The 13,974-nt window shown below is 35.0% G+C and overlaps 1 protein-coding gene across 1 annotated transcript in view; it reads right to left on the reverse strand.

The window, feature by feature from the left end:
* Positions 1-1,439: 1,439 nt before the first annotated feature.
* Positions 1,440-13,974, reverse strand: part of RFC3 (replication factor C (activator 1) 3, 38kDa) — a 19,765-nt gene continuing 7,230 nt past the window's right edge. The window contains exons 4-9 of the mRNA XM_011946892.1: positions 12,909-13,006; positions 8,771-8,952; positions 7,938-8,074; positions 7,430-7,528; positions 3,694-3,763; positions 1,440-2,816 (exon numbers count right to left, since the gene is read on the reverse strand). Of these exons, the coding sequence (XP_011802282.1) occupies positions 2,625-2,816; positions 3,694-3,763; positions 7,430-7,528; positions 7,938-8,074; positions 8,771-8,952; positions 12,909-13,006 (778 nt within the window). The 3' untranslated portion in view covers positions 1,440-2,624. The remainder of the gene's footprint in view (positions 2,817-3,693; positions 3,764-7,429; positions 7,529-7,937; positions 8,075-8,770; positions 8,953-12,908; positions 13,007-13,974) is intronic.

A 13,974-nucleotide genomic window follows, 5' to 3' on the forward strand; every position in this document is an offset into this window, starting at 1 on the left:
ACACAGCTGACACCTAAGCAATCCATGAAACAAAAAAAAGAAAAACCGTCAAGAGGAAAAAATATCAGAAAAAGAAAAGAGAATCCTAAGTTGCTAAAATATATTATCTAAAACGTCAAGTTTTCAGTCAAAAATTACCAGACAGGAAAAAAAGAGAAAAGTTTAACAGTACACAGGAGAAAAATAGCCAAAAGAAACTGACTCTGAGTGGGGCCAGATGTTTAACAAATACTTCAAAGCAACTAACATAACTCATAATAATGATTCGAGAAATTCAACAAAGCCCAAGTAAGAGAAATACAAAGAAAACTACATGTAGACATATCATACATTACTAAAAGCCAAAGAAAAAAGAAATACTGAAAACAGCAAAAGAAAATTGGCTCATCATGTAAAAGGAAACAACCTCAAGACTACTGGCTAACTTCTCATCAGAAACAATAGAAACCTGAAGGCAGCAGAATGAAATATTCAAAGTGGTGGGGGTTTAAAACACCCAAATCAACCAAGAAGTCTACAAATGGTAAACTACATTCCAGAGAAACAAAAACTGAGAAACTTGTTAGAAGACGTACGCTATAAGAAATACTCCTACCATGCAAACACTAATCAAAAGAAAGCTGGAGTGTCTACATAAATATTAGAAAAAGTAGATTTTCAAAGCAAGGAATATTACTAGAAATAAAAAAGGGCATTTCATACACATGATCTTAGCCAAAAGACGGAGAAGAACTGGGCACTTCATAATGATAAAGGAGTCAATACATCAAGATATAACAATCCTAATACGCAAGTACCTAAGAACGATCTTCAAAATGCATGAAGTCCAAAAGAACTGAATTAGAAAATGCACAATTATGGAGGGAGATTCCAATATTTATCTCAGTAAAAGACTAAAAAGTAAGAAAGACAGAGGAGGTGTAAAAGTAGATTTGGAAAATCCCTAAGTACTTGGAAACTGAACAACACAGTTCCAAGTAATCCACTGGGTTAAAAAAAAAAATCACAAGTGAAATTAGAAAAGTTTGAACTAAGTAGAAATGAAAACCTAAAATACCAACATTTGTAGGAGAATGTTAAAAAGCTTAATCAGTATTTAGAGTGAAATTTATAACTTTAAATGACAGTAGAAAAGAATAGTTTAAAGTTAATTATCTAAATTTCCAAGTTCATAATCTAGAAAAATAAGTAGAGGGAAAAAGTAGAAGATAAAAAAGGTAATAAAATACAAACGGACAACAACATAGAAAGTCAATTAAGTCAATACTATAGGAACAACAGGAATTCTCTTATATTGCTGGTAGAAGTGTAAAGTAATGCAACTTTAGGAAAGTTTAGCAACTTAAAAGTTAAGGTTTACAATATTGTACGCCCAGTCATTGCACTCTTATGTAGTTACTCAAGACAAATAAAAACCTGTCCACAAAAAGACTTACACATAAGTATTCACAGCAACTTTATTCATAATAACCAAACCTGGAAACAAACCAAAGACCCATCAACAAGTGAATAGGCTTTAAAAGTATATACAAAAATAATGAACAATAAACATTAACTAGTGAAACATTCAACAATATGGATGAATCTCTATTAATAATGAGAGAGAATGAAGTATTACACAAGAATGCTTACAATATCTGATTCCATTAAATTCTTGAACTGGCATGACAAGATCAGTGATCATCTGGGCCAGGGTAGGGATGAACTGACTGCAAAAAGATATAGAGGGATACAGACAGTGACGGAATCTATACCTTGATTGGGATCGTAGTTTCACTGGTCAAAACTCAAACTGTACCCTTAAAATGGGTATATTTTATTTTATAAAATATACTTCATAGCAAAGGAATTGTTCGGAGTCTGTCACACAAATTTGCCAAGTAAACCCTTCGGTCTATGAACTGAAATATTTAATTAAAAAGGGCAGAACTAATGACAAAAAACAAAACCTTCTCAAAGAGTAATTACTACAGTAACATACCTTTCTCCAGAACTTCATTCTGAATTGTCTTCAAGAGTCTCAAGTACTTAAATTAATGAAAACTTCTTAGTACTGACCTAATACTAATCTGAACCACTGAAATAAAAGTTGCAAATCTGCAGCCTCAACAGAAATGGTATCTGCAATTTTGTCCATACCAAGAATTACGTTTCAGAATGAATTCTTACATTTCCTACAAAACTATAATTATTCACTGAGAGAAACTAGAATTAAATATAATGACCTATCAAACAATTATGTTCCCTGTGGCAGAAAATGGCCATCTGGATAAATGAATATAATCTTTGCTTTCTAATGTGTAAATCTCCTTTAGCAGGTGAGAGATTAGATGGAAAAGAATAGGAGGATCAACAATGAATACTTGAATAACAAATGTTTAAAGTAAATTAAAATCATTTTCTTAAGACTCTAAAGTCTCTAAGTTATGTACAAAGCTACATACTTCTACAGTATAGGAGCAATTATTTAACTTAGAGGATGATTAATAGTTCACAGAGAAGTTATTACCAGAAAAACACAAATACAACATGATTAAGTACAGTTAATTTACCCACAGCTCTTAAATATAAGCTGTATGTAAATACTGATACTGAGAAATCCTTGCAAGAATAACTGATAGAAGTCAGAACATCATGCCTTCCAATCCATCCTCCATGAACTTCTTATAAAGTGCCATGAATTTGGCCACAAATGCTTCCAAGTGATAAATGGCTTTGCTACCCAGCTGTAGACGATGTTCATAATAAGCTGCCATTTGGGCCACCTCCCCTTTCAGTTGTCCATCACAATTATGTAACAGTTCTGAGAGAAGGCCCTAAAGAAAAATAATTAGTAGTTTAAAAATCATTAACAAAATAGCTAAGCATGCCTTATTTCTCCCATTCACAAACAGATCAAAGTTAAACATACTCTCTTTTACATATGTGAGATCTTTAATTTTTTACGTGAATCAACAACCTTTATCCAAAAGCAAAAACTGTGGTACCTTTTCCATGATGTAAAAATGTGGTGGGTATCAACCACATTCTAAATTTCAAATATTTAACTGCACAAGGTGCAAGAATATAAGTGTAAAGACACTTACTGCAGCACTATTTATAATAACAATAATAATTTGTAGACAACCTAAAGTTCCACCAATGGAGGTCATGTTTGGAAAAAGTATGATACAGTCACACAACAGAAAACCATTTATCCACTAAACAGAACAAAGTAAATCTATACATATGGTCATGACACAAGATCCATACTAAAGGCAGAAAACCGAGCAGTTTTGTGAAACCACATATATATACACACTTGTTTTATGTGAACAGAAAAGAGGTCTGTTAAAAGTGGTTACCTCTGTGAAAATGGAAGGGTGTACCTTCACTTTTTTCTTTGTAGCCCCACTCTCCACTATCATCACCACATCTTGCTCTTTCCTTTATAGCACTTACAACATTCTGAAATTCTCTTACTTATTTGTTCTCCTTTTCACACCACTAGAATATAACTTCACTTTAGCCAGGCCCTCCCTTCTTTTCTTCAGCATTCCTCTATAGTGCCTGGCACAATAGAGGTTCAGTAAATATGTGCAATTAATAAGCTGGAGAGAAAGACGTGATATCTTGATCAAAAAGCCCTAAGATCACATACCCAGCGTCCAAATTTTATAGCTGTAAAAAGTTCAAGATCTGAAATTGGGTTACCTTCATTATTATCTCAGGAGGAATACAATGAGTGAGAAGCTCATACAGCCTTCCACGAACTTCAAGGAGTCTACATAAAACAAAATAATTGATCTTTTGTGAAGAAAATAAGGGGTAATTCTTCCAAGTTCCCACTGTATGGTTTTACTTTATGAATTAACAAACAATCCAATACAGAATTAACAACTTTATAAACTAACTTTATGAATTAACAGACAATCCAGTAAGAAGTAACAGCTGTTTCTGAAACAGGTTATCATACTAGGATAAACACACAGAGGCTTCTCCTAACTTCAGTTCATTTTGCAAACAGAACATTTTCAGAACTCTTTTAAAATGAGACGTCTACAGTCAGGGTTCCTAATTATATCAAAACACCATGAAAATACCAGATAGAAATTGAGACTTCATGAATAGCATGAATAGCGAGGGTTGAGCTTATTCACACCATAGAATTTAACAAACTTTAATGACATGTCAAGTAATGTTTTTCTTTTCTTTTCTCCAGATAGATACCTGAAACATCCAGAAAATGGTCATGAAAAGATTAAAAAGTCAACTACATAGGTGACAAAAGATAATACACGCATGAAATATAATATTACGCCACTGCCTAGACTGCACAGTAAAAAAGCAATGTGGCAGGGATACAGAGCTGTCCCTGTCATAAAAGCGGCAGCACAAAGGTTTACAGGTAAGCATGGAACCAGACTAAGTGAACAGGGAACATTCAAACCTCTGGGTCCTTCATTGTAGGCCCTTCTCATATTTTAGGGAGGGAAAGGGGAAGAGGAGGGAAATGTATATACGACGTTTTAAAACAGAAAAAAGAGAGAGAGAAAGTTCCAAATACACTTATCTCAAAGGGAAAAAACTTCTGAATTTTTACTAAAATAACAGTACAGATGTTCCATACCTCAGATAAAAAAGCAGAAGTCAATCCTAAAGACATCAGGAATATGAAGCCCTGGCACATTAAATCTTAAACAAAGTGGGGGGAGGAAAAAAAGAACTAGCATTTTGGGGGTATCTGCTATGCGTAAGAATTGAAACAAATAATTTAACTCAGTACTTACTCTAGCTCATTTATTTCAGATGAAAAAACTAAGGCCCAGATAGTTTAAGTAACTGATAAAACTGACCACAGCAAAGCATGATTTAACACAGATCTATCTGTCTTACTCCAAAGTCCACACCCTTTCCAATGTCTGTGAAAGTATTTAATACCTTAATTCTGTATTAGGTTCACTGCAATACACTATTAATTCCCCACAACAAAGATGCTCTTTTACTGAAACAAACCTGAAGTCCAGAAAGGTCAGGCTACCACCAAGACTCATGTATTCGAGCCAGCATTTGAATTCAGTCCTGACTCAAAAGCCTGTGATTTCTCTGACATCCCAAGAATAACACTTGATTATTAAAGCATGAATAGTAAATGACATATGGTATGAAATTATTTTAATATATGCATATAGCTTATTTCTGAAAAGTTGAGTCACGATGTAGTTACCTACACAACTGAAGTAACTATACTGCGTGTAGTGCATACATGTTAATATGCATCTTTTGTTAGTCTTATTACTGTTTTACAAAATTAATATATTCTACATTTACCATGTCTGTGTCATTATTTCCTAATAGCTTACAAGTGAGTACAAACTCTCCTGTCAGAGAAACATGGGTATTCTAGAACTGTCTCTACTAATAACGCAACGTCCCTAAACAAGTTACTTAATCTCCGTAAATGTCAGCATCGTTTTTTTTTTATCTAAAAAGTTAATATTTTTCTCATAGGTCTGTTTTTTCAATTAAATAACATGGTGTAAGAGCTGACATAATCCTTCATGAAATATTAGCTGCTATTCAAATTAGAAAATTATGACTGTTCTAAGACAGATTAAATGAAAAATCAAGACCATAAATATTCCAGCAAGACAAAGGAGTCAGAAATCAGAAGAAATCATTTGGAATCGTGCGGCCCACTGATCAGAAAGATACCAGACTTCCAGGACTTCTGGCCAGCCCCAGGGCTTTCGAGAATTGAGCAAAATTTCTTTTTATGCAGCACAATGGAATCAATTCCTACAACTGTTAGTATGAACAGGAAACAGGAGCATCTCTTCTTGCACAAGTTCATTTATAAGCTGCCAAAATGTGTTAGGAAAACCAGAAGAAATTTGTAACAGCAGCTAGAAGAATTAAGCAAAGGAATAATTAAGTAGTTTTAAAAATGCATGTGATAATTGAAAAACATTACAACATCAAGTACCTAAATCCCTTAAAAGTAGGTAAGTTCTACTACTACCAATCGTTCTTCTTTAATATCAGAAAAACAAGAAAGTCATCTTCAGTGCAGAAATCTTTTATAAAAGGCCCCTAAGACATGCTTTATTTGAATTCTATCTCTTTAAAGGGTGAAGTCTCTTTATTGATAATCAATATTTTATAAAATAAAATGAACATTTTTTTCCTAAAGACGAAGTTTCTTTTCTCATGAGACTACTTATAATGTTTGGTACTTCTTGGAGAAAAATACTGATTTCTTCAACTAAAATAATTGAATTCTGAGAATTCAAAGCAAACCTTAAATGAAATACTAAGTACCCACTAAGTATGATCCACTATCCACCTCCACCAATCTATATATTACAATACCTTTGAAGAATGTCTCATAAAAATTAGAATTCATCAGATGTATCATTAAAAGGAGAAACATGGCATATTCCTCTATTATTTTCATTAGACCAGGGAAGCATAAGTTCTATTAGCTGCAGCCTATTCAGTCTATATCCTGAACCCAGTCTATTCTGAACCCTAAAATGATCAACTACTCTCTGTAAGGTCCAAAGATCATTTCTAAGCTCAGAAAGCCAACAAGGATATGAGACTGCGCTTCAGCAAGTCTAAGGAACCTTCTCCATACTCTCCAGAATTAGTGGGCCTTAACGTCGTCATTTTTCATTTGGAGAAAAGCAAACTGTGCTTCTCAATCAAAGCTGCCATAAGTGAAACTACTAGCAGCTGAGGTATTTTCAGAATCGTCAACCTACAAATAATAGACCTACAGAAGTAATGGAAACAATTTTGCAGCAAATATGTCAAAAAATACTTCCTAAAAATGGTATATACACAATGCTATCCTTAGTAGAACCCATGGTCATCTATTCAAACCATTAATAACTCTTTCGCTCTTCACAACAAAGGCACAAGTACCCTTGGCGAAATAATATCTTTAATATGCAAATGAAGATAAAACTCTAAAATGAAGTTACCTGATCAAGAACACTTAGCTAGAAGTTCAGGACAAAAACTACAAGTCTGACTTACCGTCTGGTGTCTTTCTAGCACAAGATGCATCATCAATTGCAAAGTTAAGTTATACATTGTCCTTTCCTAGAAAGCTACACACATTATGTCTAGCTTTGTGTTATATGTTACTATTAAGTCATCTGAGATCCTAAAAGGAAACTTAAATTTAACATAAACTCCACTTTTACATGATCACATGTAAGCCACGATATTATGGCTTAATAAAAGCCACAATATCACACACCAACTATTCTGAACCACTAAATTTCTGAAGTTGAATCCTACATTTTCCTTAAAAGGTTAATACGTAGATTCAGGATTTAATTATAATTCAAAGTGATGTGGCATTAGCATAAAGTAGTTAATACATGTTCTATGATACCTTGATAATGAAATCTTTACTGTCATTGTTTTATACTGGTACCTTTGTGGAGTCTGCTGACTGACAATAGCATTTGCAGTCTCCCTCAGATACACCTCCCAGTCTGTCTCAGGGATTTCTTGATCTGCAGTAAAAGGGTATCTACACAACAAAAAGAGAACACAAGAAGTTAAACAGAAGTGTGCTTATGTCCTAAAACAGGAGTCCCCAACCACTGGTCTAGTGCCATTAGGAACTGGGCTACACAGCAGGAGGTGAGCAGCCTACAGGCCAGCATTATAGCCTGAATTCTGCCTCCTGTCAGACCAGTGATGGTATTAGCTTCTCATAGGAACATGAACCATATTGTGAACTGCTTATGCAAGGGATCTAGGTTACATGCTCCATACGAAAATCTAATGCTTGACAATCTGAGGTGGAACAATTTCATCCTGAAACTATTCCCCACCCTCATTCAGTCCATGGAAAAACTGTCTTCCACAAAACTGGTCCCTGGTGCCAAGAAGGTTGGCAGCCGAAGTCCTAGAATGTAACTACCCATTCCACTCACTGTTGCACTCTGCAGGCTTCACACATAAGCAGGGCTTTTCTGAGATTTCTACAAGACTTCTCTGCAAGTCTATGAGCCAGTTGTGAAGGAAGATTCAGACCTTCCTTCTTGCACACAGTAGATAACACGTGGCAAATCTACAAATAAAGTTAACAAAAATGGGCAATCCATTAAAAAGCAGATTAATTTCTGTTGATCTCTTCCTAGACCCTTATAACTGTATTACTCTCAAAATTCTTATAAGTGAAACTTATATAAAAGTAACTTACCACTCTGCATCTAACACAATGTTACATATTATCCCTACTTTGCACGAAATCTCCCAAAATCTATTAAAAGCAGGAAAGATATTTAATGTGAGGAATCATAAGTTTTGCTGATGGTTGTTAAGAATGATAGAGAAAAAATATATCCGTGTGTGCATATATATACATATCAATGTTATTTCACACTAGCTTTAATTCCCTTCCTAGGGACTAGATATTCCCACATCATCTCTTTGTAAAATCTATTTCCTCAATATTCCAGCCTCCTCTTAAAGCCAACTAAATCAGCTTGAGAAAGAAGACAGTAAATAACTAGCCCTTACCTAGTTTAGTGGAATTCGTAATACCTACTTGTTCAAGGTAAAAATGGTTTAAAGGGAAAAACACTTTCTATATATTGGCATCTGGTATTTATAACTATACACTTTGGTTTGTTCATATATTAATGCTTTGCATCCAGGTCTGTAGATGTTCCTGAATTACTGATATGCTTCTCTTCTTTTACAACAAGCATACAGTATACAGAGAATCTGAACTGATTTTTCAGAAAAGTGTAACTTGACCTACATCTTCAATGCTGGGAGCAGGCACACGAACCGCCAAGCACCTACTACGAATAGGCGGGATCACTTTAGACGTAGAATTGCAGCACAAGATCAATCTGCAGGTAGACATATATTTTTCCATGGTTCTTCGTAAGGCATGCTGAGCATCTTTGGTGAGTTTGTCAACTTCTGTCAATAACACCACTGAGTCAAAGAGAAACAAAACAAACTTTAACTTGAGTTCACTCAAACTTTAACTTGTCTCTTTCTTCCTCCCCGTTATCCAGGGTGAAATCCTAAATAATAAGCCTGATATTCTACTCCTCCCTTTGGCAAAGATAAAGTTATAAGTACGGTAAAATTATTTTTTATTTTAAAACACTACAATCATACTCCGGTTTCTCTTCAGATCATATAAATCTTTTGCCTTTTACTAAAGCTTTCTATGGATAGGAACAGCTCTGAGTTTTTAATATTGTGAGACCTTGCATTGGCAGGGCTAGTAAAAAAAAAAAAAGAATCTATAATCAAACAAGACCAAGAAACACTAGGCTAAATGAAGTTAAGAGGTTACTTTGTAGTAGAAATCATTGCAACCTTTCTTTATATGCACTAAAATTTACCAAGACAAGGAAGTACTGTGCTGCATTTCCCCAAAATAACTTTACTCAGCAGCACATTTCTGTGGTACATCTTAATCTAAAATATTAAATTCCCAGGAACAGACTTTGGAAAACAGTGGTGCAAGAGATGTAGGCAACAAGGCCTAAAGATATTTGGCCACTATAAAGTAAGATTCCATCTGGCCACAATTACAGATCAGCCTTAACACAGTTCAGGAATAATGTATAGACAGAAACTGAATCCAGTATTGTATTTTTCATTACATTAACAAATTATTTCTAGAAGATGAACTGGTGGCATGCAGCATTTGGATCTGCCCCATAAAAATAAACAGAACAACTAAAGATTCCAAGACAAGAACCCATGAACATTTTACAGAAACTAGGCAACAAGCTTTATCCAAGAACCCCAAACATGAGCAAATGAGAATAAGAAACTAAAACTGCAAACGCCCACATAGTATCAGCAACGGTGTGGGAGGAAGATTTTGACAGACTTTATGACAGGAAAAGCTCAAAATCACCCACGGGAATATACTAGAAACCATGATGGGGCCAATTTGAAAGCAGCAGTTGGCTGGGCACAGTGGCTCATGCCTGTAATCTGCCTGTAATCCCAAGATTTTGGGAAGCTGAGGAAGGCAGATCCCTGGAGCCCAAGAATTCAACACTAGCTTGGGCAACACAGCAAAACCGCATGTCTACAAAAATACAAAACATTGCCAGGCCTAGCGGTTTGCACCTGTAGTCCCAGGAGACTGAAGTGGGAGGACTCCTTGGGCCCAAGAGGTCAAGGCTGCAGTAAGCTGTGATGGCACCACTGCACTCCAGCCTGTTGCAACACAGTGAGACACTGTCTCAAAGAAAGCAGCAGTCTTACCGAGGTGGGAGATTCGACAGAGCCCAATTTATGGGTGAGACCAAGGGAACCCTGACACAGTAAGGTTTGACAGAACAGTAGACTCTGAGAATACCAAAATGAACCTCCCTTCTAAGACAATGTTCCATGTGGCTGTGGCTGGTGCAGTGGCTTGTGTCTGCAATCCCAGCACTGTGGGTAGCCAAGCTAGGAGGATGGCTTGAGGACAGGAGTTCGAGAATAAGACAATGCTCCACAATGAGAAGAAATTCCAGAAACAGAATCCAAACTGAGAACAGGTAAAAGAGAAACAAAGAATCCCAATAAAGGTGACAGAAAATAAGATAAGGAATAGAGCTCAGAACACAAGGTCATTTATTTATTTTTTTATTTTATTTTTTGAGAGACAGGGTCTCACTCTGTCACCCAGGCAGCAGTGCAGTAGCTCGATCATGGCTCACTGCAATCCCAAACTCCTGGGTTCAAGCATTTCCCACCTCAGCCTCCCAAGTAGCTAAGACTACAGGCATGAGCCTTTTTTTTTTTTTTTCCCTTTGGCAAGATTGGGTCTTGCTGGTCTCCAACTTCTGGACTCAAGTAAAGTGTCACATATTTTTGATCACTTTGTAAAACTAATACAAGAGGTAGCTGTAGAGCCCCAGACCTAGAAAAAAACTCTCTGGCCTGCCTCTGCTTCCTAAGTACAGGAAAACTCACTTTAAACAAAATGATCAACACAAAAGGATCATCACCAAATTTAAACAGTTACATAAGAGAGTCGAGCAGAGGAGCAGAATAACATCTTTATGGATATGAAAGAGTCGAAGTATTTTCTAAACTGTTAATTAATAGTTATTGTTCTTTTTAAGGAACAGTAAGCCTCATGTGAAAGGTTATTTCAACTGTAATTGGGTGGTAAAATATTGTTAGTATTTTTAATGACCCTAAAACATTTCACTTTTAAAGGTTTGTAATTGTAATTAGGTATTATTAATTTTGACTAAAATGTTAAATTTGAACTAAATTTCTTATAATAACAGATCTTCAACATTTCTCTTATAATATTAATAACAGATTGAGGACAATGGCACAGTATTTCCTATATTTACATATACATATCATTATTTTGTATAGTGATGTTGGAACTAGTGACTAAGCAGTACTTGGGCAGAAAACAGTGTATTTTTAAAAATTCAACATGACAAGTGACGTTTACTCTAGAAATGCAGAACAGTTTTGTTTTGCCTTTTTTTAGGGATACAGTCTCGCTCTGTCACCCAGGCTGGAGTACAGTAGTGCAATTACAGCTCACTGCAACCTTGAATTCCTAGGCTCAAGCAATCCTCCTGCTTCAGCCTCCCAAAGCACTGGGATTGCTAGCATAAGCCACTGTGCCTAGCAAAAGTTTTAATATTAGAAAATCCAGTAATATAACCTATGATATTAATGAACTAAAGAAAAATCATAAAAGCACATTCATGGATGAAAAGGAAGCATCAGACAACATTTAACACACATTTATGTTAAAGACGCTCAATAAAATAGGAGCTTGAGAATATTTTCTTACCACGATCAAATATATATACCTCAGACCAAAATTCAGCAACTAATTATGGGAAAACACTAAGGCTTTCCTTCCAGAGTCATGACATGGACATCTGCTATCTCTATTACTATTAAGCACACTATTGGAGGGTTGGCCAACATAATTAGAGAAGAAAAAGTATTTAGAGCCATAAAAACTGGAAAGAAAAAGGAAAAATAATTTACGGATTATATGGATATACATCTAAAAAAAACCTCAAACTATCAAAAGACAATTACAAACAGAGAATTTAATAACACAGCAAGATATAAAAGTAGGATATAAATGTTAGTAACTTACATATATAAAACATTCAGAAAATACAAGACTCTATATATAGTAGCAAAAAATAAATTCATAAATGTAAATTTATTTTGAAATATGGAGACTGAGGAAAGAAATCAGCTGAGAATATGTACAGGGAATTCACAAAATAATAAAAATGAGCAATATTAAACAAAGGAAAAATTTATTGCACTCAGTAAGGAGGAACAAAACACTACCTTCTCCACTCAAACTGACAAAGGTTAAAACGAATTGTCTTCAGTGTTGGTAAATGTCACGGAGAAATGAGCACTCCCAAACACTGCTATTGGTAGTATAAATCTATAACCTCTTTCAGATAGAGAATTTGGCAAAAAATATCAAAAGCAATAAATGATGGCATATTTATCATCACAAAATCTCACCAGTAAGAATGTATACATATATATAGAAAAAAATGCTTGGAAGCTAAAGTCTAAACTGTTAATAGTAGCTGTCTCTGGATGGTGGGAATATAGCTGATATTATTTTCTTGTTTATCTAAATATTTGATAATGAACATATGACTTGGGTCATAAGAACAGTTATTTTAAAATCATGTACTTTCTGATTTGAAATCACATATTTTTATTCATCTTGTTCTAAAATATCAAATGGATGGCACAAATAATCCTCTTTCACATAAAATTCAATTCCATTAGACTATAAACTCCCATGAGCACACAGATCATACTTCTCGTTCACTTTCATAACTCAAAAAAAAAAAAGAGAGAGAGAGAGAGCACTAATGCTTGGCAGCTTCACAAAACAAAGTCTTTTGATCACTTACCTTTAAAATCCCTTTGAGAGTTTGTTTCAAGTTGTTGTGATTGTGCTACTGTTTTCAGCATCTCCTGAATGACTACTCGGTCACTATTTCCAGCATCACTACACAAAACAAAAATAATGGTATATAGTATGCCCTTAATATTGTTATTATAAGGAAAATGTTGAGGTTCTTAACTGGTCAAAATTTTAATCAAAATTAGTATCACCTAACTATAATTATAAGCTCTTTAAAAGTAAAAAGTTTTAGGGTCATTAAAAATACTAACAATATTCCAATTGGATTAACATCACTGAAAACACTAAAAATGTTCTTACATTAAGTTTACTGTTAACATAAAAAAGCAACTACTAATAATTAGGTAACAGTTTAGCAAATACTTTGACACTTCTGTACTGACTATAGAAAATTAATACCTAATTATAGTTCATTTCTCAACTATCTATAATTGTTGAAAATACAAAAAATAACTCTTTGAAACAGAAATTCAATCCCTATTCCTCTTCCACATCCCCAAAATAGCAAAGATCTAAGAGAGAACAAAGAGAAGTCTGCTCCCAGCACTAGAATGAAACTGATTCAGAGATTCAGTAAGGCGATGAGATAAGCAAATTGAGTTTAAGACACAAAGTCAAAACTCCGTATTGATCTGTCATTTACACCAATATTATTGCTTTGGCACTTCAGTCAAGGACCTCTCAAACCAACAGAAGTCAATTTAGGCTGAATGAATGTTAATTTCAATCACCCCGAAAGCAACTGGCTTATTCTCCAATTGGTTATCTGTGCTTCAGAAGAACTCACAATGAGAAAAACAGGCCAAAGCAGTTAACTTTATTTTCTCAAACAGCCACTAAGTTTTCCCAAGTCACTACTACTATTATAGATCAATATACCTACAGTGTTGCTCTTACAATCATTTTCCTAGCCAAGAATCCAAAACATTCCCCATTTGTCTATGGAATTAACACTCCCGGCCGGGCGCGGTGGCTCAAGCCTGTAATCCCAGCACTTTGGGAGGCCGAGATGGGTGGATCACGAGGTCAGGAGATCGAGACCATCCTGGCTA

Source organism: Colobus angolensis, unplaced genomic scaffold (assembly GCF_000951035.1).
Source record: "Colobus angolensis palliatus isolate OR3802 unplaced genomic scaffold, Cang.pa_1.0 Scaffold255, whole genome shotgun sequence".
In the NCBI taxonomy this organism is placed as follows: Eukaryota; Metazoa; Chordata; class Mammalia; order Primates; family Cercopithecidae; genus Colobus; species Colobus angolensis.